The 27,351-nt window shown below is 40.4% G+C and overlaps 1 protein-coding gene across 1 annotated transcript in view; it reads left to right on the top strand.

Annotated features, from left to right (window-relative positions):
- Positions 1-14,537, top strand: part of LOC126299094 (elongation of very long chain fatty acids protein AAEL008004-like) — a 131,442-nt gene extending 116,905 nt beyond the window's left edge. Inside the window, exon 8 of the mRNA XM_049990769.1 lies at positions 12,689-14,537. Coding sequence (XP_049846726.1) covers positions 12,689-12,853 — 165 coding nt within the window. The 3' untranslated portion in view covers positions 12,854-14,537. The remainder of the gene's footprint in view (positions 1-12,688) is intronic.
- The last annotated feature ends 12,814 nt before the right edge of the window (positions 14,538-27,351 follow it).

Raw genomic sequence — 27,351 nt, 5'->3', positions numbered from 1 at the left:
GTAATTAATAAAAACTGAGTTAATCGATCAACAACGAACTTAAATGTATGTTTTACGACGTCCGTCCCGAGCAGATGCAACGAACGAAAATGAACAAAATGAGATAAAAAAAGTGGTCAGCGCGACCGAATGTCATACCTAACGGCCCGGGTGCGATTCCAGGCTGGGTCGGAGATTTTCTCCGCTCAGGGACTGGGTGTTGTGCTGTCCTAATTACCATCGTTTCATCCCCATCGACACGCAAGTCGCCGTACTGGAGTCGACTTGCACCAGGCGAACGGTCTACCCGACGGGAGGCCCTAACCACACGGCAATTCCATTTAATTTCCCTCGTTCTCTGTAGCAAACGCAGCGATAGTTTTCGAACTTTACTTCATAAAACACTACACATAATTAGCTGAAATACAAGAAACACAACAAAATCAATACGTTTCATACATGTGGATTAAAAGATATCTTTTCCTGATTTACCTGTGATCCGAGATGACACGAAAGACATTAGGACACATAATTAAATCACACAGTAGGCAAATCAAGAAATAGCGGGCCCAGCCATAGGGCGGATAAATGCTGGAAGAAAAAAGTCTAGGTGCAGAGTAGAAAGCTGTAACTGGAAATTCGGACAGTCCAAACACCAGCGGAGAAGATGTAATACATTGTTTCCCGCACCTGTTACTGAAGCCACAGAAACGACTCGGTATTGTTTCCGTCACTTTGAACGAACAGCCTGGATAGCAGACATTCGTTGAGAGTGTGGCAAAACGTATAACGGTCAGCGCAACACGTAATTAATAAACTGCAGTGCTCTCTTCCGACGATATTTCGTTTGTAGTTTACCGAAGAGCATTATGTAAGTCTGGTCACAATAAATATCCGCATATGATAACTTGTAAATAACTTCTTAAAAATAGCTTCAAGACACTACGAAATATTTACGAAGGTCCTGCACAAGCTTCTTCAGTACTTGAACTGTGACCTATCCCACATCCTTTAACGATGAGACAAAAAAAATATGCCGTGCTTACACTAGCATATTCCATGTAAACATTATATAAAGAATGATCAAAAAGTTTCCGTTCGGAGTCAGTACAGTCTAGAATCAGCATGGCAGTCAGGTAAAATCGTCGTGAGCATTGAGGTAGTCACCCCACCGACGCACCAGGGTGGAGATACACGTTTGGTAAACCACCGTGTCCTGCTGCGCGAAGAAGTCCTAACTGCCTGCAGCATATCATCGTCCGACAGGAATCGTCGATTCCTTAAGGTCTTTTTCAAAGGACCGAAACCGTGGTAATCGCATGTGTGGTTCAGTCTGGATAGCCATAGACGGTCTGATACATTCGGTTAGTTCTTGAATCATTGTCAAGGTCGCAGGCAAGAAAAACTCTTGTCAGAGGTCTTAAATACTCTACGAAAACAACACACCAGGATCAGATTAGCAAATCGCACCAAGGCAGGTAGAGGACATCTTGTACAAAGCGACACGATCATACATCATGATGGGCCTTGATGTAACCAACAACAACAATGTGAATGTTTTTTTTAAGATTCAAAGAATTGTTACCTTCAGAGTATAATGAACATCGCTCCATCTAACTTGTGTGTCGAGTAACCGTTAATTATGACTGGGCAAGTGTTAACTGAAAATGTTTGGTGATAGATACTCAAAAGTATCATTGGAATCTTCGTCTGTTGGTACAAGACTTACTAAGCATTCCATATCGTTCTTGTTTCACTAGTTTTGTGCTTATCGATCATGCTTGAGAGTACGTAATCAGGAATACACCCTGTATACTTGAGATAAAACAGTCTTCATTCACGAGGAGCCTTATTTCATCCTCGTCCGGCCGTTGTGATTTAGATTTTCACTATTTCCTGATATGATTCCAGGAAAGTTCCCCAGCAAAGATTATTGTTATTCCAAGTTTTACAATGTATTTAAATTTCCCGATAACACAAGATAATATGTCAAATTTAATTTTAATTCTCCATTTGCACCCGTGTGTGTCCATAAATTTTCTTCTTCTAATTAATGTCTGAATTCCTTGTATCCATGTGGATGGTGGGCTCCCTCCTTTCCTTCCTTCTTGGTGCTTCAAATTCCATGCCCCATCGTAGTAGTCTCTCCTCTGACATCCTTTTCGTATGTCTGCATCATATCTTTCTTCCACAAAATCAATAATCGATCTTATGACAGTCCTGATTTCATTTCTGACCCTTTGTCTCCTGTGTCTCCTATAATCCATCTCAGTTTTCATCAGGCTACTCGTTAATTGGGATTTAACTCTCCATACTTCTGGTTCATACAGGGTGTCTCAAAAATGACCGGTATATTTGAAACGGCAATACAAACTAAACGAGCAGCGATAGAAATACACCGTTTGTTGCAATATGCTTGGGACAACAGTACATTTTCAGGCAGACAAACTTTCGAAATTACTGTAGTTACAATTGTCAACAACAGATGGCGCTGCGATTTGGGAAACTCTATAGTACGATATTTTCCACATATCCACCATGCGTACCAATAATATGGCGTAGTCTCTGAATGAAATTACCCGAAACCTTTGACAACGTGTCTGGCGGAATGGCTTCACATGCAGATGAGATGTACTGCTTCAGCTGTTCAATTGTTTCTGGATTCTGGCGGTACACCTGGTCTTTCAAGTGTTCGCACAGAAAGAAGTCACAGGAGTTCATGTCTGGCGAATAGGGAGGCCAATCCACGTCGCCTCCTGTATGTTTCGGGTAGCCCAAAGTAATCACACGATCATCGAAATATTCATTCAGGAAATTAAAGACGTCGGCCGTGCGATGTGGCCGGGCACCATCTTGCATAAACCACGAGGTGTTCGCAGTGTCGTCTAAGGCAGTTTGTACCGCCACAAATTCACGAAGAATGTCCAGATAGCGTGATGCAGTAATCGTTTCGGATCTGAAAAATGGGCCAATGATTCCTTTGGAAGAAATGGCGGCCCAGACCAGTACTTTTTGAGGATGCAGGGACGATGGGACTGCAACATTGGGCTTTTCGGTTCCCCATATGCGCCAGTTCTGTTTATTGACGAAGCCGTCCAGGTAAAAATAATCTTCGTCAGTAAACCAAATGCTGCCCACATGCATATCGCCGTCATCAATCCTGTGCACTATATCGTTAGCGAATGTCTCTCGTGGAGCAATGGTAGCGGCGCTGAGGGGTTGCCGCGTTTGAATTTTGTATGGATAGAGGTGTAAACTCTGGCGCATGAGACGATACGTGGACGTTGGCGTCATTTGGACCGCAGCTGCAACACGGCGAACGGAAACCCGAGGCCGCTGTTGGATCACCTGCTGCAGTAGCTGCGCGTTGCCCTCGACGTTCCCAGTCCGTTGAAATTTTTCAAACAGATCCATTATTGTATCGCTTTTCGGTCCTTTGGTTACATTGAACCTCCGTTAAAAACTTCGTCTTGTTGCAACAATACTGTGTTCTAGGCGGTGGAATTCCAACACCAGAAAAATCCTCTGTTCTAAGGAATAAACCATGTTGTCCACACTTGCACGTTATGAACAGCACACGCTTACAGCAGAAAGACGACGTACAGAATGGCGCACCCACAGACTGCGTTGACTTCTATATCTTTCACATCACTTGCAGCGCCATCTGTTGTTGAAAATTGAAACTACTGTAATTTCGAAAGTTTGTCCGCCTGAAAATGTACTGTTGTCCCAAGCATATTTGCACCAAACGGTGTATTTCTATCGCTGCTCGTTTAGTTTTTATTGCCGTTTCAAATATACCGGTCATTTTTGAAACACGCTGTATGTCATAATGCTTCTAATAATTGCTTTGAAGATTTTTCTTTTCTTTCTAATCTGTTGATCGAGTGCAATAAAATTTAAATTTACGATAGTAAACTTCTCTGCATTAGTTCTTCAATTAATTTCCTTATCTTGTTTACCATCTTGTATGAGTTTTACTCACAGATATTTGTAATCTTCAGCATCAGTAATCGTTCCCATCCCTTGTTCCAGTGTAATATCTTGATCTGATCTTCCTTTTACCATATATTTTGTTTTATTAATGTTGACCTGATGGCCCCATTTCTTATTGTCAATTAATTCAACGTCGTCTTCGACTTGTGACAAAATTAGCTGGTCATCAACAAATTATAGGGAATATATAGGATAAAATTAGCTGGTCATCAACAAATTGTAGGGAATATATAGGATACATAGTACTATAACGTATTGTGATTCGCATGTTCCTATATTTTTTCTTCCAAGCTTCCAAACTCTTTTACTGTATCTATTTTATAAATTGTTGGTGATGCGCTGCGCCCCTGACCACAGTAGTGTCCATAAATGTTCTGGATTGCTTTCATCTATCATAGTATTAATATTATATTATTTTAAACCTTTTCACCATATGCATGAAGGTATATTGTCACAGCCTTTTTCTATGTCTACAAATACCAAGTGAAAGGGCTGTCTTCGAAAACTTTGTCAAGTACGTTTTTGCACACAAAGTATATGGTGTACAGTTGATTTTCCTGCCCTGAAGTCAACTTATTCTTCAGCTTCCATGTCCTTAAATTCCTCATTTAAGAATGATTAATAATTCTACCATAAATTCTGCTAAATGTATTTGTCACCGTTATTTCTCTGTGATTCTTATTCATATTCTTTTTCTTTACTTACAACTGAATAAATCGTACTTTACAGTATTTTGGGACAGCTTCACCATTTAAACATTTTTCAAAAATGTTTCTCAAACATCACATAATTTATCAATGCCATATTTCAACAGTTCAGTTAGTGTTCCTTCAGTTCCTATAGCTTCTCATTCTTTGAAGTTTTTATTAAATCTTGTACTGTTTCTTTGTTCAAAGAGAAGACTTCATTATTTTCTGTTATCTCTGTTTCATTATTAATTGTATCCAAAAAGTTCTTCCCTATTTTCTGTCAATATCTCCCAAAAAAAATTTCCCAACTCTTAAACTAACACAATTAATTTCGTGTTTCTTTAGAAATTTCATCAATATTATCAATATCCTCCATGCTTCTGAGCTGCTTCTTCCCCCAAAAAGGTCCACTTTTCTTTTAAGCCTGTTCACAAATCTCACTTCTTTCGCTATTTTTCTAGTTTTCGTTTTTTGCACTATTGATTCTAGTTTGTCCTGAATATTTTGTATTTTTAACCATTTTAAATATTTTTATTTCTGTACTTGTAACTTCTTTCTCGATGTTTGAATCAAAATAACTTAATGATTTTGTTCTCTTGCAATTAATTGCTTTGTCTAGAACTTCTTTGGTTTCATATGTAAACTATTTACAGTGTATTTATATTCTGTTTGTGGACTATTAAATTTTTGTTCGAGTTAATCTTTCACTAATCTTTCTCTGAATAAATATTGCACTTTCATTGTTTAAGCTATTTACAATATACTTTATAAGTTTTGTTTCAGTTTTGAAGACTTCATCGTTATTAACAATCTCTTCTTACACCTGTAAATACAATTTGATTCTTACTATGGATCACTCTTCTGTATTCTTTGACTTCTTGTGTTTTTAAGGCTGTTTTTGCCTAATTATTGTGCAATCGATTAATGATTTTAATTGAAGTGTATTCTGAAGTCGCGTATATTTATGACTATCTTAATGCAGACAAAAACCATTTCGAATTTATAGAGAATTTTATTCAGATGAGTTAATTAATTTCATGCCATTATCATTTACTGCATATTCTCCATATGGTCCTACTACTTTATTTCTCACTTGTCTCCTTGTTCTACTACTGAAATCTCCAGCAATAATCACTTTTCTGTTATTTCCTATATCCCTCTCCTCTACGTCATCGTTTGTTAAAGACATCTTTGTTACGATTTGGTTCATATTAACTTCTTGCATAGACTCCTGTTACAGCAATTCTGTGGCCATATAAAGTAATGTTTACTTTAATCAAATTTTCGTCAATAGGTTACAACTTGTAACATATTTCTGTAATTTTTGCCGTATAACTTTCATTTCTCAATTGCCAACAAAGATATTATTCATCTGTCACCCAGAGAGTTAGTGTTCTGACATCTCTGCAACGGTTACGTTTTAATCTTTCTTTCAGTCGCAATATATTTTCAAACTAAAATCTCGGACGATTACGCACAAGAAATGTATAATTGAAATAGGCTATAATCCCCAATTCATTATTGTTTCACAAGTGTGCAACTAATTTCGCATTATTAAGGTTCTGCCTTCATAGAAATCATGTGCACTAAGTAACACAAACGTGAACTATGACTAGTATCATAGATATATTTAGTTCTCTCTGCCACGTAACTGATGGTGGGTTTGCACGTGGCTATATAACAAAATAGCAGTTAAATTACTCGGGTACTGCTATTTGTTTACAAATATCGAAGTATTTTATAAAGAATGAACTGTAATACAGAAACTAGACTTACCAGAAATTATTGTTTTTTGTAGTATGACATAAATAGCATATTTAAACCGACAAATGGGTTTTATATTTTTTCTGAACCATTTCATTCGTACTTGTATATTAGCCGTTAATAATTGTAGAAGCGTGATATTTTATGTGGACACGCTTCAATATGCGTACTAGCTTTCTTTTCTGACGTTACAATCGTGATCCATGAAAGCGCAATGTATTTCGCAATTTCTGTAGCTGTTACATATTTCCAGACAATTACATAAGCCAACAGACTACATGAATTACAAAAAAATCGGTCCAAAGTAATTTTTCGATGTACACTTTGCCTTTCATGGGGAATAGTTAACTTTTCTTACAATGACGATTTTTAGTGTTTTCAAGTAGATGGAAGGTGAAGAGTGTGTGACATAACCTAAAGCATATGTTCTGTCATAAATTACGGTCTCAGAGTTAGATATTTACGTATATAAGTCACTAGTGCATCTAACCCCGGCTGTGGAAATGGAAGTTGCTTACTTTAAGTAGTTATCTCGACTGCATGAGACGATAAGATTTAACAGGTATGCAAAGTATAATCAGTTAGGGAGAGCAGATGAACGACATATATGCTATACGACGCATCGTTGCATTTCTTTGCAGTGTTAACTTCCTTTTGATGACCAGCCCGCTATTTGGGAGGGAGGGGATGCTATTCATAAAATAAGTGATCTTTTTAATGTAACCTTTCAGTATAAACCATCAAGGTAGCCCTATTGCATGAGATATTGTTTTTAAAGTTGATATTAGTCTTACAAGAAACGTTCTGCTTTCTGTAGTGAGACGTGAATAGCATCAGCGATTATCTGAAATACAGATGGCTAACCCACACCAGTATGGAACGCCGTGATACTGAAGATTATACATTACAAACTTAACGACACTCTTGCAAAAATCAGAGTAAAACATTTATTTTGTCCCCCGGAATGGAAGAGCTTAGCTTCCATTCATCCACACTAATAGATTTAATAGAGTTAAGGTTGAATAAGTCGTGTCAATGGGAAATTTACACTGGTTTTGTGTCCTTGTTTGACATAAATTGTCAACTGTCAAGTCCTTTTCGTTATATCGCTCTTTCAATGCTTGTGCTGTGATATCATCTGACTTCTGTGCACCTACATTGCTTTCCTCATAATAGATCCATTCCTTTTATTTCATTAAATTTAAATAAATTCATGTGTTTAAAATTATTTTTCAGGTTACTTTTTCGTACTACATAGTTTTCTGTAAGTGTATACAATATTTAATTAGTGAAATAATGAAATACAAGCACAAACGAAGTGCTATTTCTCTCGCCTCTGCCTGCACATTTTCGGCTAATAAACTAAGGTGCGAATAAAAGTTTCATCTTGGTTTAGATGGGGTTGACGGTAAAGCCTATTTTTCCCCTCTCGTGACCTCTCGCGCGAGAACGGAAATATTGTGGTGAGCACGTCTCGACGGTAGGCCTGTAACTTCCAGAGAGAAACTAATTTCCAGAAACTTATTACTGCAGCAATTTGAGTGCACCTGGGAGACACCAGGATGAATCTGGCAGAGGGAAGTCAAAGCACCAACACGAAATACACACCGAAACCTCGCAGCCACTCGCTCTGCCGTTCCGCTTCCCACAGCTTCATTAAGGCGTTTTAACTTTGTAGACTTCATCTCGCATGCTAAACAACACAAAAATGTAAACCATTTAACAATTTATAACTCTTAGTTATGGACAAAAGATTCATTTTAATCTATCTGACGGGGATATTAATTGCTGCCCCTAATATGACTGTGTTTTTTACCAGCAACGACGTCAGACATTGTAAATAGCTTGTACCTATCCTGTTAATAATTTATAAAAGTAGCTGAAATCACACATTGTATCATATTTTCATATAAACCTTCGACACGACGATCAATTTCTTCCGAAAATCGTGCGCCTTGACTTTACGGAAAATTTTAGTAAACCATTTTCACATTTCTTGCATGAATATGAAGTTAATTTTAATTGAAAATATGAAATGACTCATCTAATGAAGGAGATTTGTAGGGAATAAATTCTGAACGCATAAAGCAGCACATATTTACAAAATGTTTATTTGGAAAATGACGTTAAGCTTCCGACGTCGGTGCAGATAGCTGTATTTTATTTATAAGGAAGTAACTGTTCCTTTAAAAGTAAAACTAATAAGTGATATATAAATTATTACATGAATGTGATGTGATAGATCTTTTTTTTTGTGGGGTAGTTGCTCTGCTTTGTTGAGGTACTGGAAGAACTTCCATGTAATGACATGAAACACATTTTTAGCCCAGTTCAGTTAATATAGCCTGAGCTTCGTTCCGCTCTTCGTGTAATAAAAAAGAAATTTTCTACCGTCTGTAAATCATCCTACTGTCGTACTATTCAGAATGACCCTTTCAGTCTCGTCTTATGCAACCCATGCTTTTAGGGAATAATTGCAAGCACAGGTCCGTTACCTTAGCCTGGAATAATATGAGGACATATTATCAAGAAGTCTATGATTTACAGCTTTTACATATTTCTGAAAAATTATTGCTGGACACAACAGCTATACGTCACTTCATTATAATTAAGAGTTTTAGTGAGACAACGGATCGTCTTCAGATTTAAAATGTACTTGAGGATCGTCTGTTTGACGGAAACGGGTAATTTTAATTTGGGCGGCCGGAGTGGCCGTGCGGTTCTAGGCTCTACGGTCTGGAACCGAGTGACCGCTACTGTCGCAGTTTCGAATCCTGCCTCAGGCATGGATGTGTGTGACGTCCTTAGGTTACTTAGGCTTAATTAGTTCTACGTTCTAGGCGACTGATGACCTCAGAAGTTAAGTCGCATAGTGCTCAGAGCCATTTGAACCAATTTTAATTCAGTGACATACAGGTATTGCGTCGTGATGATGAAGTGGCTCTTCAAGAGGAGTATATTTATTTATTTATAATTTTCTCATTTGGCTGGTTCAAATGGCTCTGGGCACTATGGGACTCAACTTCTGAGGTCACCAGTCCCCTAGAACTTACAACTACTTAAACCTAACTAATCTAAGGACATCACACACATCCATGCCCGAGGCAGGATTCGAACCTGCGACCGTAGCGGTCACGTGGTTCCAGACTGTAGTGCCTAGAACCGCTCGACCACTCTGGCCGGCTTTCTCATTTGTTTGATGTCTTTTAAAAACACGCGTGAATGTAATTTTGTTTTCCAATATGCAAGAATTGTTAAATGATTCTATAATTCAAAGAGATTTAAATATACACTTTGATTTTTGACTGTTGAGTTATTTAACTATTTCAGAAAATTATTTCAAAATTGGTTTTACTTTTACGTGACTCGCAACGGAGCAGTAAAATCATCAAACATAATAGACTGATTTACTTCCAAGAATATAACTTGAAAATGAAAATATAACAATACTATAATTAGTCTTGGCGTATTTGTTCTTCAAGAGCATGGGCTCAAATACTGAAATTATTGTGAACGCACACAGTGTTCGAAGAACACTCCTCTTACAATTATATTTAGCCTGTGGTAGTCGAATCCTGGGTCTCGGCGTATGCTAAAAAGTAAAATCTTAAAACTAATATTGCTCTCCATTGCGGCTCATTGCTGTGAAAAAAAAGTTTGTTAAATGTTAAAGCGGGCGATCTCTGCACTTCCGCTATGTTTTCACTTCATAGGTCGACGCGTAATGGCGTGCGTTGAAGCAGCGGCCACTAAAATTGTGGAGCTCTAAACGTCTTGAGAAATATTAATTCAATGCAAGGAACATGACAGAGGGCTCACTGTACATCGAAATAGCTCACATATAAACTTTAACGTACTGTATTAACAACCACTAACCTTCGTGGTACAATATGTCTGCTTCCTATTACTAGAAAGAAGCGAAGAGAGAGGGAGAGAAGAACAATCTAGGACCGTTCTTCTCCCTTATTAATTGCATAGAAGTTATTACATTTAAGGAGTTTACTCCTTGATACTAAGATTAAATTTAACGTTTGCTATAAAACAGGAAAATTTTACGCCACCTATGCAGTCGGTGAAACACACAAGTTTCGTATGTATTTATTTGGTCGCGAGATACATTTCTCGTTCAAAGTTTTTTTTTTTTTTGCTACACAATTTTCGCTGTGACGGCACAATGATTTTTGGAAAAAATGAGAACTTGCATTTTACTGGATAGAGAAGAGCACGACATTGTTAGCTAAATATTGAAAGCACAAATGGACACACAAAATGATCAGATATGAACAATGTGTTTATAGCTGCAGTTGCTTCTGACACATCAGCAAAAATAACAGAACATTCTGGAAAAATGTCGACCACTGTAATGTAATTTTCATCACACTTGGACATAGCGAAAATGATGTAGAGTGTGCAGAAAAATCTTAGGCATGTTAATGCAGAGCGTGTAGTCGTTTACAATTTTTTTAAGGAAACGAAAGACTAAGGATTTTCAGTTGAAATGATTACACTAGATTGATGCTACGCACTTAGCTGCATGACATTTATTCTCTTATTGATATCATAGCCCACAGTTTATGCGAGGAAGTTGAATGAAGTACGTTGATATATTACTGTGTTATTGAGAACCGAGAGGAATGTAATGAGAGGTTCAACGGTTGTATCACGAACGCCATCCGGACAGAAAGTCGCCTCAGTGTAAACGACGCCTGTATGTAAGTGCGTAACAGGGAAGGGCACGACTTGCAACCGATCATACAACAGTTTGTCAGTCAAAATAACTGCTTGTGTTTGGCACAATTCGACATAGCCCACACATCAGCATATAGACTGACAACACAGCCCGGGAGTCTCTTATACTGTGATGCTGCACGCCCGTCGGTTTCATATATCAAGACATCGAAGGTTACGATTTTGATACGTGGCTTAGTCGGAGAATCTTACACAATGTGGACAATACCACGTAGCCTCCGTAGCACATATATCCAATTTCCCGACTAATAACTATTTAAGCCAACCGAGTTGTTAATAATCACAACAGACACTGCGTGTGGATAACCTCCAGAGTGTACATCACAGTGGGTCATAAACATATTGATTGGACTCGCCATCAGTTATCTCAGCGGTCCCAATTGCTTGGTAGTAATTTGACGGGAGCCTTACTCTCACTTCCTCCAAAACGAATTTCCATAGTTGATGAAAGGCTAGTGTTGGACCACTGCAGGCTGTTTTCAACATGATGGCGTTCCGCGACACACGGTGGAATCCGTTTATGACCATATTCATGCCGCGTATCACGACGAAGGCAAAGGAAAGAGATGAACCGTTGCCTGAGCTGATATTACACAACCAAACTTTTCCTATAGTGTTGTTCAAAACAGATTGTGTGGACAAAGGAGACAGCGAATCCTGATCGTCTTAGACAACTCTTAACCTCGAAGTCAGACAGTCTGTCAAGTCATTGAGGTTGTATTGTTCCAAACTGCGACTAAAATGCTTTACATAGCTTTATATCGACTACGGAAGTAATCATTTCGAAATGTGCTCACTGAACAACGTAGTGAATAGAACAATGCGTGCCACGCCCGCGCTAGATTAGATGGTACGAATCATGCGTCAGTTGGACATTTAGTGGCTATACAGAACCTTCACAACCTTCTTCTAATCTCTCTGTGCCCTTAGTGTCGTAATTTACGTGTTGTTTGCATCATGGTCATTTTAGAAGTTCTTTCTGTTTGCAATATTGAATTCAGAGCGTCACTAACGATTTCTGCTGTTACCCAGGGCATCCTCCAACTCAGTTGATTCTACTGCCTTCCTCTGCGAAGAGGGGCCATATCATGAATCATCGGACAGCATAAAATTAGATTTTAAAGTAGCTGCACCACTCTGTATAAGACAGTGACCATGTGGAGTACATCTACCTTAAGTTCTAAAAGCAGTGTCACCTTCTGTATAAACTAGTTTTTTGTTTCCATTCTAAAATTCATCGTCCCAAAGAATAAGAGTGGAATTTGATGTAGGACTGTCAGTGTCCTCAAGAGAAGATTAGTTGTAGAATTATACTACATAAGCTTATGCAGAATCGTTGGGAATTATATTTATTGCTACTGATAATCTACCAGGTAATTTTTTTCCTAGCGTTCATTTTCAGTAACAATGCTGACAGCCAGCTGCTACAGTATATCAGTTACGTTGATAAGAATTAATAATTTAGACTTTATAGAGTTCACGAATTTGATGGTTGTCTCCCCTTGTTACAGGTGCAGTTTGTTATCGTATTCCTGCACAACATGCAACTGCTCATCTACGACTGCAATTACCCCAAAGCCATCGTCGTGCTGCTGGGAGTCAATGCTTTGTACTTCCTTTACCTCTTTGGTTCTTTCTACCGACGCACGTACAAGAAACAGCACAAGCAGCAATAACAGAGACAAGAGAGATATCTTTCATGGTTATGTGCAATGAACAGTTTAAATGCAAGTGACGATGGTTTCTTCGTGGAAGGGATATTTATCAGAGAAACTGAAATTTGTGCTTTGTTCTATAACTTTCATAAAAGTTATTTGCCTGAAGTGATTACAGGACAACTTAAAACTGCAGTTACACAATAATTTTCATAGTATAATAACTTTTACAGCGTTATACAAGAACAACGTGCGCTGGACTATGAACTACTACTTCGAGAAAAGGTGAATCGAATGTACAAAGCTTCCGAAACTTGATGTATCAATTCTGCGAACAACACGCATATGAAGAACTATTTGACTTCATACTTAGGCTTAAGAGACGTTCTTTTCACGAGCTGGCTGGAATATGACAAATGTCATTTTTGATCGTGTACATTCCAACAATTGTGAACGATGTTCTCACTTCTTACGTTAAATGAAGTAGCCTTGGAATCTGTTCAAAAGGTTCACTGGAAAGTTTCAGCAGATTTTTAAAAAAACTGATATTATTTAATATTTGCAACTTTTATACACGCATGTCAGGATGTTCATTGGTATCATGTAAATAATAAAATCACCATGAATTTTATGTTGGTAACGTACATGTAGTACTGGTAATGCAGAGTAGAACAGAGAAAACAATTGACTGTGAGTGAAACAACGTACATTGCTACTTCTGATTATACTGTACTACTTCTTCTCACTTTTGTTTTTCTGAATTATTTCGTTTTACGCTGTACTTCGCTAACTTCATACCGCGTGTGCCTTCTGAATTATTAGTGCAGAATTCATTACTCCTGATCAGACCAAAGATAAATAACGTTATGAAAAGGAAAAACAGACAATTCTAGTGACAGAGTTGCAGACCTATTCTGGTGTGTTCGTGGATTTCTGTTCGGTTCACAAACTAGTGCTGTCTCTTTCATTTTCTAACGATCGTCCATTTTTCAATATTTGCTTAAATTACCGAGTGAGCTATCATCGGACTTAGTAATATTTCTGATAAAGAAAATTTCAACTATTTCTTATTCTTGGTTGTTACACCACATTTATACGGATATCTCGAACTAGATCAACATTCGTCAAAAGGGGGCGCAGGAGCAAACAGATTCTACCTATTTTTGCAGAAAACCATGTGTACTGCAAGCACCAGCTTTTGAATTAATGGAATTTATTATTTTGTGTGCAAGTAATATCATTTGAAAAATATCTTTAAGAACAAATGGACTGAATAATTGAAATTACAAGCTTTGTTTTACAGTGTTTTTCTTTAGAGCATACAATTAGTAGTATGAAATTATTATTCGCCAAATTACTTGCTACGAAGTACGTTATTTGCCAACTGCATAATTTACATTTACAACCACTTATATCTACCCAGCCAGTCTCTATGTATAAGTACGTAATTTGGAACCGCTGCAAAATATACAACAAAATTCATGCTGGCTATAATTTATATTAATTTATTTTGTACATTTATAAACTAGTTTTGTACAAATTTTCCATGCAAGAAGTAAATCTGCTTCTGGTAAAGATACAGATTTTGATTATAGAGGTAATGTTCATCAAGAATGCCATATTTCTGATAGTAATAGTACAATAACTATTAGTTTTGTAATAAATGATAATTTTTGTAAAGAATAATAAATTATATTAACTTGTATGTAGCCTTTTAATATTTTAATTATGGGACCCACTACACTGTAGAATAGTTTCTACCGTTGTTACACAAACAAAGGACACCGAAGTTTACTTATTTGTTTCCGTACTCTTCTATCACCTGGCCACAGCTCATAACAGAATTTATCAGAAGATTCTCTGAGCTACAGTGTTTCAGTGGTGTCAATATCGTCACAGATATAATTAAAATTGATAGTTAATAACTTATATATTTGCACAGTGTCACGGGATATATACATACGAAGGTAAATTTTTCCCAAGGTCAGATCAATCGAGGATTTAAGCCACAGTGAAAGTACGACGAAGCTTTCCGCAGATGAGATGCGGAGTGTCTCTAGTATGTCCGTCACGGCACACTTTTCAGTTCTGAATGCACTGTAAGCACTTTGAGATTCTTAGGACAATAATCTCGCACCAAGGGGGAAGTGCGTGCTGTCATCCGAGTTCTTCATGCTGAGGAGTTCCGCCTCATTTCATGGAGCCCACATAACGTAACTGTCATGTGTGACAGTAAAGTGTGGCAGTGGTGCATGAACTCTGAAGCAGTTCGTACAGACGTCCATGATGCAGGCGGTCAGGGTAGGAAGCGAGTGTCAACAGATGATTTCGTTCAGCAGGTGGAGCAGACGAGTCGAGAAAATATTGTACGAAGGGCAGTTCAGAACAAGCGACGAGGAATGCTGTCAACAGTCATTGCCCTGCCTTATGACAATGCTTGGCCGCACACTGCAGCTGCAACAAAGACGCTCCAAGAGCATTTTTGGTGGGAAGTGTTCGATCACCAACCATAGAGCCCGGACTTGGCTCCATCTGATTTTGCGTCTCTTTGCTCACAGGAACCTCTGCTATGAGGACATCAATTTAACCCAAACAACAAGCTGCAGACTATCGTAGAGAACTGGCGGAAAGCACAGGCAGCTGCCTTCCATGGCGTGAGTGTTGGAAAATTGGTAGAACGCTACGACAAACTTAGAAGTCGAAATGGCGACTATGTACAGATAGCTGGAAGGTGTGATAAATGTTGCAAGTCAAACATTGTTGGTTTTCAGTGGTTTCCTTTTCGCCAGATAACGGCCCCTTAAAAAAATTAGCACTCGTATATCTCAACGGGGTGACTATAACCTTAAAACGAATTGTCATAAAGACTGTGAAACAGACTTTAAAATTTAATAAAACAGATTGTTCTTTAATAACGCACTGCTGAGCCAAAACATTATGAGCATTGCCCACCGTGACGCTGAATACGGTACCTCCTTGTGGTGTTGCTGACACGTGACGTAGTAAGGAGAGAATGTAAGCGGAAGAGAGCTGAGTAGGCAGTCACTATAGTGAAGGTACGGGCCGCAAATGCGGAAATCCACTGATATAAGAGATTTCGACAAAGAGCACATTGTTGCGACGCTGTGGCTGGAAAAGAGAATCTCTGAAACGGCGAAGCTGGTGGCTGCTTGTGTGCTACTGTCGTGAGCACCTATGGAAAGTGGTTGAGGATAGTGGAATAACGCGTAGGCCGTAAGATACTGGACGTCCACGTCTCAGTACAAAACGTAGAGGTCGAAGGAACCCCTATTGTGTGATACAGTGATAAAAGATAGGCAGCGATCCGTGGTAGGTATAACGACAGATCACAATGCTGATGCGGGCACAATATTTCGGAGCACACTACTCAAAGGTTATCGTTGAACATGGCGCTCCACATCACACGACCCCTACGTGTTCCTGTGTTGACCCAGTGACATCGTTAGTTACAATTGCAGTGGGCACAGCTCCAGTGAGTTTTCAGCGTGGATCAATAGAAAAGTGTTGCCTGTCGAATGAATCACATTTATTGTTACACCAAGTTGATGGTTGGGTCTTTACTTACATCGAAGCCACCACGGCAGTAGTGAAGTACGTGAACATTATTGCGGACCACGTGCACCCCTTCATGGTTGAAGTCTTCTCTGACGGTGGTGACATCTTCCAGAAGGATAACTCTCCGCGGCAAAAGGCCAGAATTGTGAGGCAGTGATTTGAGGAACATGACAGTGAACTCACACTGATGCCTTAGCTAGCAAATGCTCCTGATCAGTACCCAATGGAACACATATCGGGCGACATCTGGATGCTCACAAACCACCGTCCCATAATTTGCGGAAATTTAGCGACCTGTGAGTAGACATCTGATGCGACATACTTCTGGAATTCTGTCAGCGACTTGTAGAATTCGTGCCAAGCAGAATCGCTGTTGTACTGTGTTTGATAAGTGGACCAACACGTTATTAAACAATTGGTCAAAATAGGGTGTAAAGAAATTTACGCTACCAGCCGCAATAAAAGATTATTTGTTGATCACACGACCGATTTCGGGATTGCGCCCATCTTCAGGTGTTAATACATTCATGTACATTTTTATATGCTCGAGATCATTGTATAAATAAAAAAAAATATTTGATGGTGACTAAACAGATACAAGTGGGACAATTGTAAGTGACAAGTCAGCATTTGTCGAAAGTACATCTGTACTTACATAAAGCTGAGGCATCGTTATTATAGTTACGCTGTGGTGACCGTTTTTCCACTTAGTTACACACTTGACATTTTGACGTCCATATTTCAGTTTTATAATGTTTATCTGCATGTTTCACTATGACTTTGCGCACATATGGACGTGAAACTGATAATAAGTGTGTAACTAAGTGGAAAAACGGTCACCACAGCGTATCTGCATTCGTACGTCACGTATATTACCGGCCAGAGTCAATGGTCTGGTATTGGCGAATAAATGCGAAATAGTAGTGCCTGTATTTTACATTTATGTCCGAAGGAACATTGCATTATACTTCTTAATAACATAGACAATGCTATTTCGTTCGTATTTTGAACATGGGGCTTCCATTGTACTTCTTAATAACATACACAATGCTATTTCGTTCGTATTTTGAACATGAGGCTTCGGACAGAAACCTGTAAAGTACGTGAACATTACTGCGGACCACAAGCATCTCTTCACATTTTATGTATTTTTCGACGGCATAGCATCTACCACTAGCCCTACAATTACCAAGCACAGGCAAAAATCGCCGTAAATTTTTCTTTTATTAAAAAAATCATAACAAATATCCTTCTCTGTTTATGGGCCTTTTCTATGTCTTTCACCTTATAAAGTACTATACTGTACATTTCACTGGTTAAAAATTTCAAAAATAACAAATAAGAAATAGAAATATTATGCCCAAGGGCACATTTTGCCATGGGTTGACACTACATGGGACAATAATTTTATCATCATCTCTACAAGCCCGTACATTTTTCGTTTATTAAATTTCGTTTGGCAACCTCGAATGTGAGTTTTTCAGTGCCTTGTTGAGAGTGTAACTATCGAGTTTCATTTTCATTGTTGATTACTCACCATTATTATTAGTAGTATGTCACAGTAGAGAGTCCCTGTAGTGAGCCATAGTGCCAGTAGTGTCAGTGTCGTCTTAACTGCCGCATGTGTCACGTCTGCTGTGCAGCGAGCTACGTTAAGTATTAACTGTATTTTTCTTACTTGTCACTTGTTCTTCCACGTGTTTTTGCTTTTAGGAAGCCTTAATTGTCGAGTGCTAGTAACAGTGTTCCATATATTTCCTGTTTGTTTTGAATACAGTCAGAGAGAGTCCCTTTAGTCAGCCATAGTCCCAGTAGTGCTAGGGTTTGTTTTGAATACAGTCCAGAGACAGGTAGTGCTATTTTCATTGTTTTCTACAAGAAGTGTCTAGTAACCACAGTTTAGTCAGCTATCAGCCGCACTTTAGTGAATTAGCAGTCTAGTTAAAAGTTGATTAACTCACTATAGTAAATTGATTTCTTAGGATGGATAGGATGCGTGACTGCTGTGTACGGATGCAGGAGGAGCTGGCCACTGTTCGCGAACAGCTGAACGTGTTGATGGCCGCGGTCAGCCGACTTCAGGCTGCTGCCTCGGAGTGTAGCGGCAGTGTGGGGTCTGGTGCGTCGCATGGTACACCCCAAGTGTTGCATGCTCCACCCACTGTCCCTGCTGTCGAGACATCTTCGCGGGTATCGGGCGCGTTTGGGCCACCCTTTCCCCAAGGGGAGTGGCTGGTTCAGCGGCGTTCGCGGCGCACGAGGCGGAGGGTCAATGTGGAGACTGGCCGTGTGGCATCGCCCGCTCTGCCTGTGAGTGGACATGTGGCTGCTCCTTCAGCAAGGTCCGAGCAGGCACACCGGGGGAGGGGTTTATTAGTGATTGGGATCTCCAACGTTAGGCGGGTGATGGAGCCCCTTAGGGAAATAGAGGAAAGGTCGGGAAAGAAGGCCAGTGTTCACTCTGTCTTCTTGCCAGGGGTTCTCATCCGAGATGTGGAGGAGGCCCTGCCGGCGGCGATAGAGAGTACTGGGTGTACCCGACTGCAAATTGTTGCTTTTGTCGGCATCAGTGACTCCTGCCGTCTGGGTTCAGTGGTCATCTTCACTTCATAAAGGGGGTTGGTGGAGTTGGTGAAGGCGGAAAGCCTCGCTCGTGGGGTGGAATCTGAGCTAACTATTTGTAGTGTCGTTCCCAGAACCGATCGCGGTCCTCTAGTTTGGAGGAGAGTGGAAGGCTTAAACCAGAGGCTCAGACAATTCTGCAGAGATCTGGGGTGCCAATTTCTCTACCTCCGCTATCGGGTGGAGAAAAGTAGGGTCCCCCTGAATAGGTCAGGCGTGTACTACACGCAGGAAGCGGCTACAAGGGTAGCGGAGTACATGTGGAGTGTACATCTGGGTTTTTGACGTTATGGAATTACCTCCATAGGCCCAAAAAGACGCCTCCTGAGACGTGGCAAGGTAGGAGTAGGCAAAATGCAATAGAGAATAACAATATTAATGTGCTAATAGTAAACTGCAGAAGCGTCTATAGAAAGGTCCCAGAACTGCTCTCATTAATAAACGGTCACAATGTCCACATAGTATTAGGGACAGAAAGTTGGCTGAAACCAGATGTAAACAGTAATGAAATTCTAAACTCAGTTTGCAATGTATACCGCAGAGGCAGGCTGGACAGTGAAGGGGGAGGCGTGTTTATAGCGATAAGAAGTGCAATAGTATAGAAGGAAATTGACGGAGATCCGAAATGTGAAATAATTTGGGTGAAGGTCACGGTTAAAGCACGCTCAGACATGGTAATTGGATGTCTATATAGGCCCCCTGGCTCAGCAGCTGTTGTGGCTGAGCACCTGAAGGATAATTTGGAAAATATTTCGAGTAGATTTCCCCACCATGTTATAATTCTGGGTGGAGACTTTAATTTGCCGGATATAGACTGGGAGACTCAAACGTTCATAACGGGTGGCAGGGACAAGGAATCCAGTGAAATTTCTTTAAGCAGAGAACCGACTCGTGGCAATAACATATTAGACCTTCTAGTGGCAAACAGACCCGAACTATTTGAAACAGTTAACGCAGAACAGGGAATCAGCGATCATAGAGCCGTTACTGCATCGATGATTTCAGCCGTAAAAGGAAATATTTAAAAAGGTAGAAAGACTTTTCTGTTTAGCAAAAGTGACAAAAAGCAGATTTCAGAGCACCTGACGGCTCAACACAAAAGTTTTGTCTCAAGTGCAGATAGTGTTGAGGATCAGTGGACAAAGTTCAAAACCATCGTACAATATGCGTTAGATGAGTATGTGCCAAGCAAGATCGTAAGAGATGGAAAAGAGCCACCGTGGTACAACAACCAAGTTAGAAAACTGCTGCGGAAGCAAAGGGAACTTCACAGTAAACATAAACATAGCCGAAGCCTGGCGGACAAACAAAAATTACGCGAAGCGAAAGGTAGTGTGAGGAGGGTTGTGCGAGAGGCGTTCAATGAATTCGAAAGTAAAGTTATGTGTACTGAGAAATTTTGGTCTTATGTCAAAGCGGTAGGTGGATCAAAACAAAATGTCCAGACGCTCTGTGACCAAAATGGTACTGAAACAGAGGGTGACAGACTAAAGGCCGAAATACTAAATGTCTTTTTCCAAAGCTGTTTCACAGAGGGAGATTGCACTGTAGTTCCCTCTCTAGATTGTCGCACAGATGACAAAATGGTAAATATAGAAATAGATGACAGAGAGATAGAAAAACAATTAAAATCGCTCGAAAGAGGAAAGGCCGCTGGACCTGATGGGATACCAGTTCGATTTTACACAGAGTACGCGATGGAACTTACCCCCCCTTCTTGCAGCGGTGTACCGTAGGTCTCTAGAAGAGCGTAGCGTTCCAAAGGATTGGAAAAGGGCACAGGTCATCCCCGTTTTCAAGAAGGGACGTCGAACACATGTGCAGAACTATAGACCTAATTCTCTAACGTCGATCCGTTGTAGAATTTAGGAACACGTATTATGTTCGAGTATAGTGACTTTTCTGGAGACTAGAAATCTAGTCTGTAGGAATCAGCATGGGTTTCGAAAAAGACGGTCGTGTGAAACCCAGCTTACGCTATTCGTCCATGAGACTCAGAGGGCCATAGACACGGGTTCACAGGTAGATGCAGTGTTTCTTGACTTCCGCAAGGCGTTCCATACAGTTCCCCACAGTCGTTTAATGAACAAAGTAAGAGCATATGGGCTATCAGACCAATTGTGTGATTGAATTGAGGAGTTCCTAGATAACAGAACGCAGCATGTCATTCTCAATGGAGAGAAGTCTTCCGAAGTAAGAGTGATTTCAGGTGTGCTGCAGGCGAGTGTCATAGTACCGTTGCTATTCACAATATACTTAAATGACCTGGTGGATGACATCGGAAGTTCACTGAGGCTTTTTGCGGATGATGCTGTGGTATATCGAGATGTTGTAACAATGGAAAATTGTACTGAAATGCAGGAGGATCTGCAGCGAATTAACGCATGGGGCAGGGAATGGCAAATGAATCTCAATATAGACAAGTGTAATGAGCTGCGAATATACAGAAAGAAAGATCTCTTATCATTTAGCTACAATATAGCAGGTCACCAACTGGAAGTAGTTAATTCCACAAATTATCTGGGAGTACGCATTAGGAGTGATTTAAAATGGAAGTTGATCGTCGGTAAAGCAGATGCCAGACTGAGATTCATTGGGAGAATCCTAAGGAAATGCAATCCGAAAACAAGGGAAGTAGGTTACAGTACGCTTGTTCGCCCACTGCTTGTTTACTGCTCAGCAGTGTGGGATCCGTACCAGATAGGGTTGATAGAAGAGATAGAGAAGATACAACGGAGAGCAGCGCGCTTCTTTACTGGATCATTTAGTAATCGCGAAACCGTTACGGAGATGGTAGATAAACTCCAGTGGAAGACTCTGCAAGAGAGACGCTCAGTGGCTCGGTACGGGCTTTTGTTGAAGTTTCGAGATCATACCTTCACCGAGGAGTCAAGCAGTATATTGCTCCCTCCTACGTATATCTTGCGAAGAGACCATGAGGATAAAATCAGAGAGATTAGAGCCCACACACAGGCATACTGACAATCCTTCTTTCCACGAACAATACGAGACTGGAATAGAAGGGAGAACCGACAGAGGTACTCAAGGTACCCTCCGCCACGCACCGTCAGGTGGCTTGCGGAGTATGGATGTAGATGTAAATGTAGTAGAGCAAACGCCCTTCCTGTAAAGCAGATTTTCCAAATTCAATTATAGAGGCTTGCACTACGCAGAAATTCTTGCTGAAATTTTAGTAGACAACAGATTATCAGATTTAGTCATTTTGAGACTGTTCTCACAGAAGTAGAAGAGAATTCAAATGAAAAAGTGGAGGAAATCGATGTAGCAAACCATGTAGGTAGCGCTCCAAACAAATACAAGTCCTGGTAGAGTGTATATTTCAGAAGCTCCGAGACATTGTAAGAGATATTTTGCCAACATACCAACATATTCAGTGAACATCAGGGAATAATTACTGCGGGGAAAGTAACAAGTATATGTGGATCATTCAAAAAAAATCACTCCTGGAATAGTGTAGAAAATTGTTGACCATACAAAGGAAGAAGAAGATAAAAGAAAACAGTATCTCCTGCTGGCGTTTCTGAAATGTATGCTTTGATAGTAATTTTAATTCTAATGGAAATTTACCAGAATACCAATATTTCGTTATGATTTGTGGTCAAATTTATCGTGAAGAGCCGTGTATAGAGGATCTATGGGTATGACAAGAGCGTATCAACCATTGAAAATTCTTCGTTTTAATAATATAGGTACCACGGCAGAAAGACCTGTAAGTGACAAATTTTCGCTGCTGCGTGAAGTATTTGAAGAACTGAATGGAATATTCCCAAGGTACTTCAGAAGTGGACCTCACAATGCAATTGACGAAATGGAATGTCGTTTCAGAAGTCGTTGTTGTTTTAAATTTTTACTCAGAGAAAACCTGGAAAATACGAAGGCTATTCGGAAAGTAAGGAACGATAGGTCGCGAAATGGAAACCACGGTGAAAATCAAAACTGTTTTATTTGCAACAGTTAGCTACAGCTTCCAGCTAGTTATCTCCGTAGTCTCCGATCTGACTTAGAAGTTTGTCGTAGCGTTGTACCAACTTTCCAATACCGTCGTTATAAATGGCAGCCGCCAGTGCTTTGCACCATTTCTCTTCGCTGGCCTACAGCTCGTTCTCTGTGCCAAAATGTTGTCTTCATAGCCAGCGGTTCATGTGAGCAGAGATGAAACTCAGAGGGAGACAATTACGGGCTGTATTGTGGGTAATCAAACATTTCCAATTGAAAACTATGCAGGAGCATCTTCATTGGCCCTGCAGAATGCAGCTAAGAATTGTCTTGAAGAAGAAAACGTACGACACTTATGTAATGTTGGCTGCATAGTTTCAGGCGAAATTTCTCACCAGGCCCTCTCGGCTGGACGCAATATTGTTCTAGGTATCTTTATGTGCTCCCAGTGTGCTCAGAACTAAAAAGAACGACGTAACGCGATCAACGGGCATACTAGATTCACTGCCCAACACACCGAGGGAAAACTTCATCGGATTTTCAGTGTGATTTCCATTTCGCCACCGATCGCTCCTTACTTTACGAATAACCCTCGTATTATACTTGTTGGAATTCTTAGTAGTGCAACTGAACGACACATAGTAAAAATAGAAGTGTATGCTGGAAAACACAGTAGACCTGCCTGTGAACGAGGTTCTCTTGAGATTGTGAAGAGACTGGTAGAGACTGTAAAGAAAACAGGGTACAATATCGCAACTGACCGATTCTACACTTCTGTAGAATTGGGGGACATTCTGTATGAAGATTACAAACTTGCTTTGTTTTGGACACTCAAATCCAACAGAAAACACATATCGCAAGAACTTAAGACGACAGTAAGCAGGGAGCTGTGTTCTTCCAAATTTGCATTCACAGAGCTATTTATTAAGAAGCCTCCAGTAACAATTGTCTCTTACGTCACAAAGGAAAAACAAAAGAAATCTGTTGATGTTGTCACACAATATCATAATGCAGGAGTAGAAGTTGATTTAAAACTATACCAAAATTCCATTAAGGGAGGAGTGAGTGCCATAGATTCATACACACTGTTGGAGATGAATGTGCATGACTGAACGAAGGGAAATCAAACGCCAGAAAACTGTATCTCCACGAATTAGGCCTTGAACTTCTGAAACCATATCTAGAAGACTGATCCGAGGGCTTGAAAGGATTCCATTTGCCTATTATTTGCACGATTGGAGAGATCCTTGGAAAGAAAATAGAGGTAACCAAAACTACTGCAAATTAGGAACCAACTAGGAAAGTAAGATGCCATATACGCTTGAATGATGCAAGTAACCTGAGAGCCAGAGACAACATCTCGAAAACCAAGTTAACATATGGAAGCTGTGGTCTCCATCCGTGTAAGCGTCATCCAGAATCAACCATTCTGTGTACAGAGGGTAACTGTCACCTGTAAGTATCAGTATTTTCTCCAAGTTAAGAGTGCTTTTAGAACGTTTTCAATGTACTATAACCTATATTTGTCCAAGAGTTTTTATTTCTGTTTTTGAAACCTTTCATCGAGGAGAAAACTGTATTATTCAGTCATTAGAAACAAGAGTGCACAGAAATTTTGGACAGCCTGTGTATTCAAGTACGGAATTTGTTGTGGTTGGCAGGAGAGTCAACACCGTGTTACTAGGGGAGGCCGAAAGGCACGCGTTTTAGCTCACGCAGGCGGGCGCGAGGTCTGGAACAGGACAAGGGAATTATAATTTAGAAAAACGGACGTAGCTGGTGGAATACTTAACTTTAATCCATTAATGAGAACGTCGCTCTTGACAGTACATACTGACAATATCAATAGAAACTGGCGCCTTGCTAGGTCGTAGTAAATAACGTAGCTGAAGGCTATGCTAACTATCGTCTCGACAAATGAGAGCGTAGAAGTCAGTGAACCATCGCTAGCAAAGTCGGCTGTACAACTGGGGCGAGTGCTAGGAAGTCTCTCTAGACCTGCCGTGTGGTGGCGCTCGGTCTGCAATCACTGATAGTGGCGACACGCCGGTCCGACGTACACTACCGGACCGCGGCCGATTTAAAGGCTACCACCTAGCAAGTGTGGTGCCTGGCGGTGACACCACAGACTTTATGTTCCCAGTTTATACAGACTATCATTGTCCAAGATTCGACCACTGTTCCTTGTTGTATTCACCCTTTCTGTTCAAAAAATTACATTTCCAGTAATGTTGTCACTATTTCCTGTTAAACTGATTTCAAAAGGAAACACAATTACTTAAAATAAATATATATTACAGTATTCACAACTTGTAACACGGGTAAAATTTGCCCTTGGTGTAACCTAAAATACCTTGGTGCTTCTAGGGCTAGGATAAAACTCCGTGTAACAAAGCAGAAATCTGCTACATTGGTTTGAGGAGCGTGATAGTGAACTCAGTTTGATATCTTAGCCACCAAATTCACGTGATATGAATTCGATGAAACACGTCTGGGAAGGTATAGGTCGCCAGCTGTGCGCACACATACCACCGACCCGTAATTTGCGGAATCTGTGTGACTGCGCGTCGACATCTGGCGTCACATACCTCCGGCCGCCAACCAGGCACTTGAAGAATTTATGACACGCAGAGTGTTGTACTGCGCTAGAAAGCTAGGCTAACACTCTATTAAGCGAGGTAGTCGTGTAATGTGTATGTCATCGACGTCGAGTGTTTATCAGAGAGAAGGGTGTCATCCAAGTGTCCCAGGGAAGTGTGATAAGACCGCTCGTAGTCTTTATATATGTACACTGAAGAGCCAAAGAAGGTGGTACACCTTCGTAATATCATGTAGGGCCCCCGCGAGCATGTATAAGTGTCGCAAGACTGCGTTGCATGGACTCTGCTAATGTCTGAAGTAATGCTGGAGTGAACTGGCTCCATGAATCCTGTAGGGCTGCCCATAATTCCATAATAGTGCGACAGGATGTTGATCTCTTCTGAACAGCACAATGCAAGGCATCCCAGATATGATCAATAATGTTCATGTCTGGGGAGTTTGGCGGCCAGCGAAAGTGTTTAAACTTAGAAGAGTGTTCCTCCAGCCACTCTGTAGCAATTCTGGACGTGTAGTTTGTCGCCTTGTCCTTATGGAATTGGTCAACTCCTAATGCACAAAGCACAAGAATGGGTGCATGTGATCAGACAGAATGCTTATGTACGTGTCACCTGTCGGAGTCGTATTTAGACGTATCGACCAATATCACTCCAACTGCACACTCCCACACCATTACAGGGCCTCCAACAGCTTGAACACTCCCCTTCTGACATGCAGGATCCATGGATTCATGAGGTTTTCTCCATGTCCGTACACGTCCATCCGCTAGATACAATTTGAAACGAGATTCGTCCGACCAGGCAATATGTTTCCAGCCATCAACAGTCCAATGCCGATATAGACAGGCCCAGGCGAAGCGTAAAGCTTTGTCTCGTGCAGTCATCAAGGATACAAGAGTGGACCTTCGGCTCCGAAAGCCCATATCGACGATGCTTCGTTGAATGGTTCACAAGTTGACACTTGTTGATGGCTCAGAATTGAAATCTGCAACAATTAGCTGAAGGGTTGCACTTCTGACACATTGAACGATTCTCTTCAGTTGTCGTTGGTCCCGTTCTTCCAGGATCTTTTTCCAGTCGTCTAGATGGCGGATGTTTGATATTTTACCGGATTCCTGATATCCACAATACACTCGTGAAATGGTCGTACGGGAAAATCCCCAATTCATCGCTACTTCGGACACGCTGCGTCCCATCACACGTACGTCAACTATGACTCCATGTTCAAACTCACTTAAATCTTGTTAACTTGCTATTGTAGCAGTAGTAATTGATCTAACAACTGGGTCTGACACTTTTTGTCTTATACAGGTATTACCGACCGCAGCGCAGCATTGTGCCTGTTCAAATATCTCTGTATTTGAATACGCATACTTATATCAGTTTTTTTGGCACTTCAGTGTAAATGATCTGACAGACAGGTTAAGCAGCAATTTGCTGCTGTTTGCTGATGACGCTATGGTGAACGGGAATGTGTAGTCGTTGAGTGACTGTAGGAGGGTATAAGATGTTTTAGTTCCCTGTAAAGGGAACATCATAGAAACACCAGCGAAACCCATTCTTCAGTACTGGTAGAGTTTTTTGGATCCACACCATGTCCGATGAAAGGAAGATATCGAAGCAGCGTGCTGCATTTCTTACCAGTTGGTTTGATCTACACGTGAGTTTTAATGGAGATGCTTCGAAAGTTCACGTAAGAATCCATATAGAAAAAGGGACATTCTTTTCGCGGAACAGTACTGAGAAAAGTAAGATAATGCAAACTAG

The sequence above is a fragment of the Schistocerca gregaria genome, chromosome X (assembly GCF_023897955.1).
Source record: "Schistocerca gregaria isolate iqSchGreg1 chromosome X, iqSchGreg1.2, whole genome shotgun sequence".
NCBI classification, from domain to species: Eukaryota; Metazoa; Arthropoda; class Insecta; order Orthoptera; family Acrididae; genus Schistocerca; species Schistocerca gregaria.
This window is presented reverse-complemented; position numbering and strand designations above follow the sequence as displayed.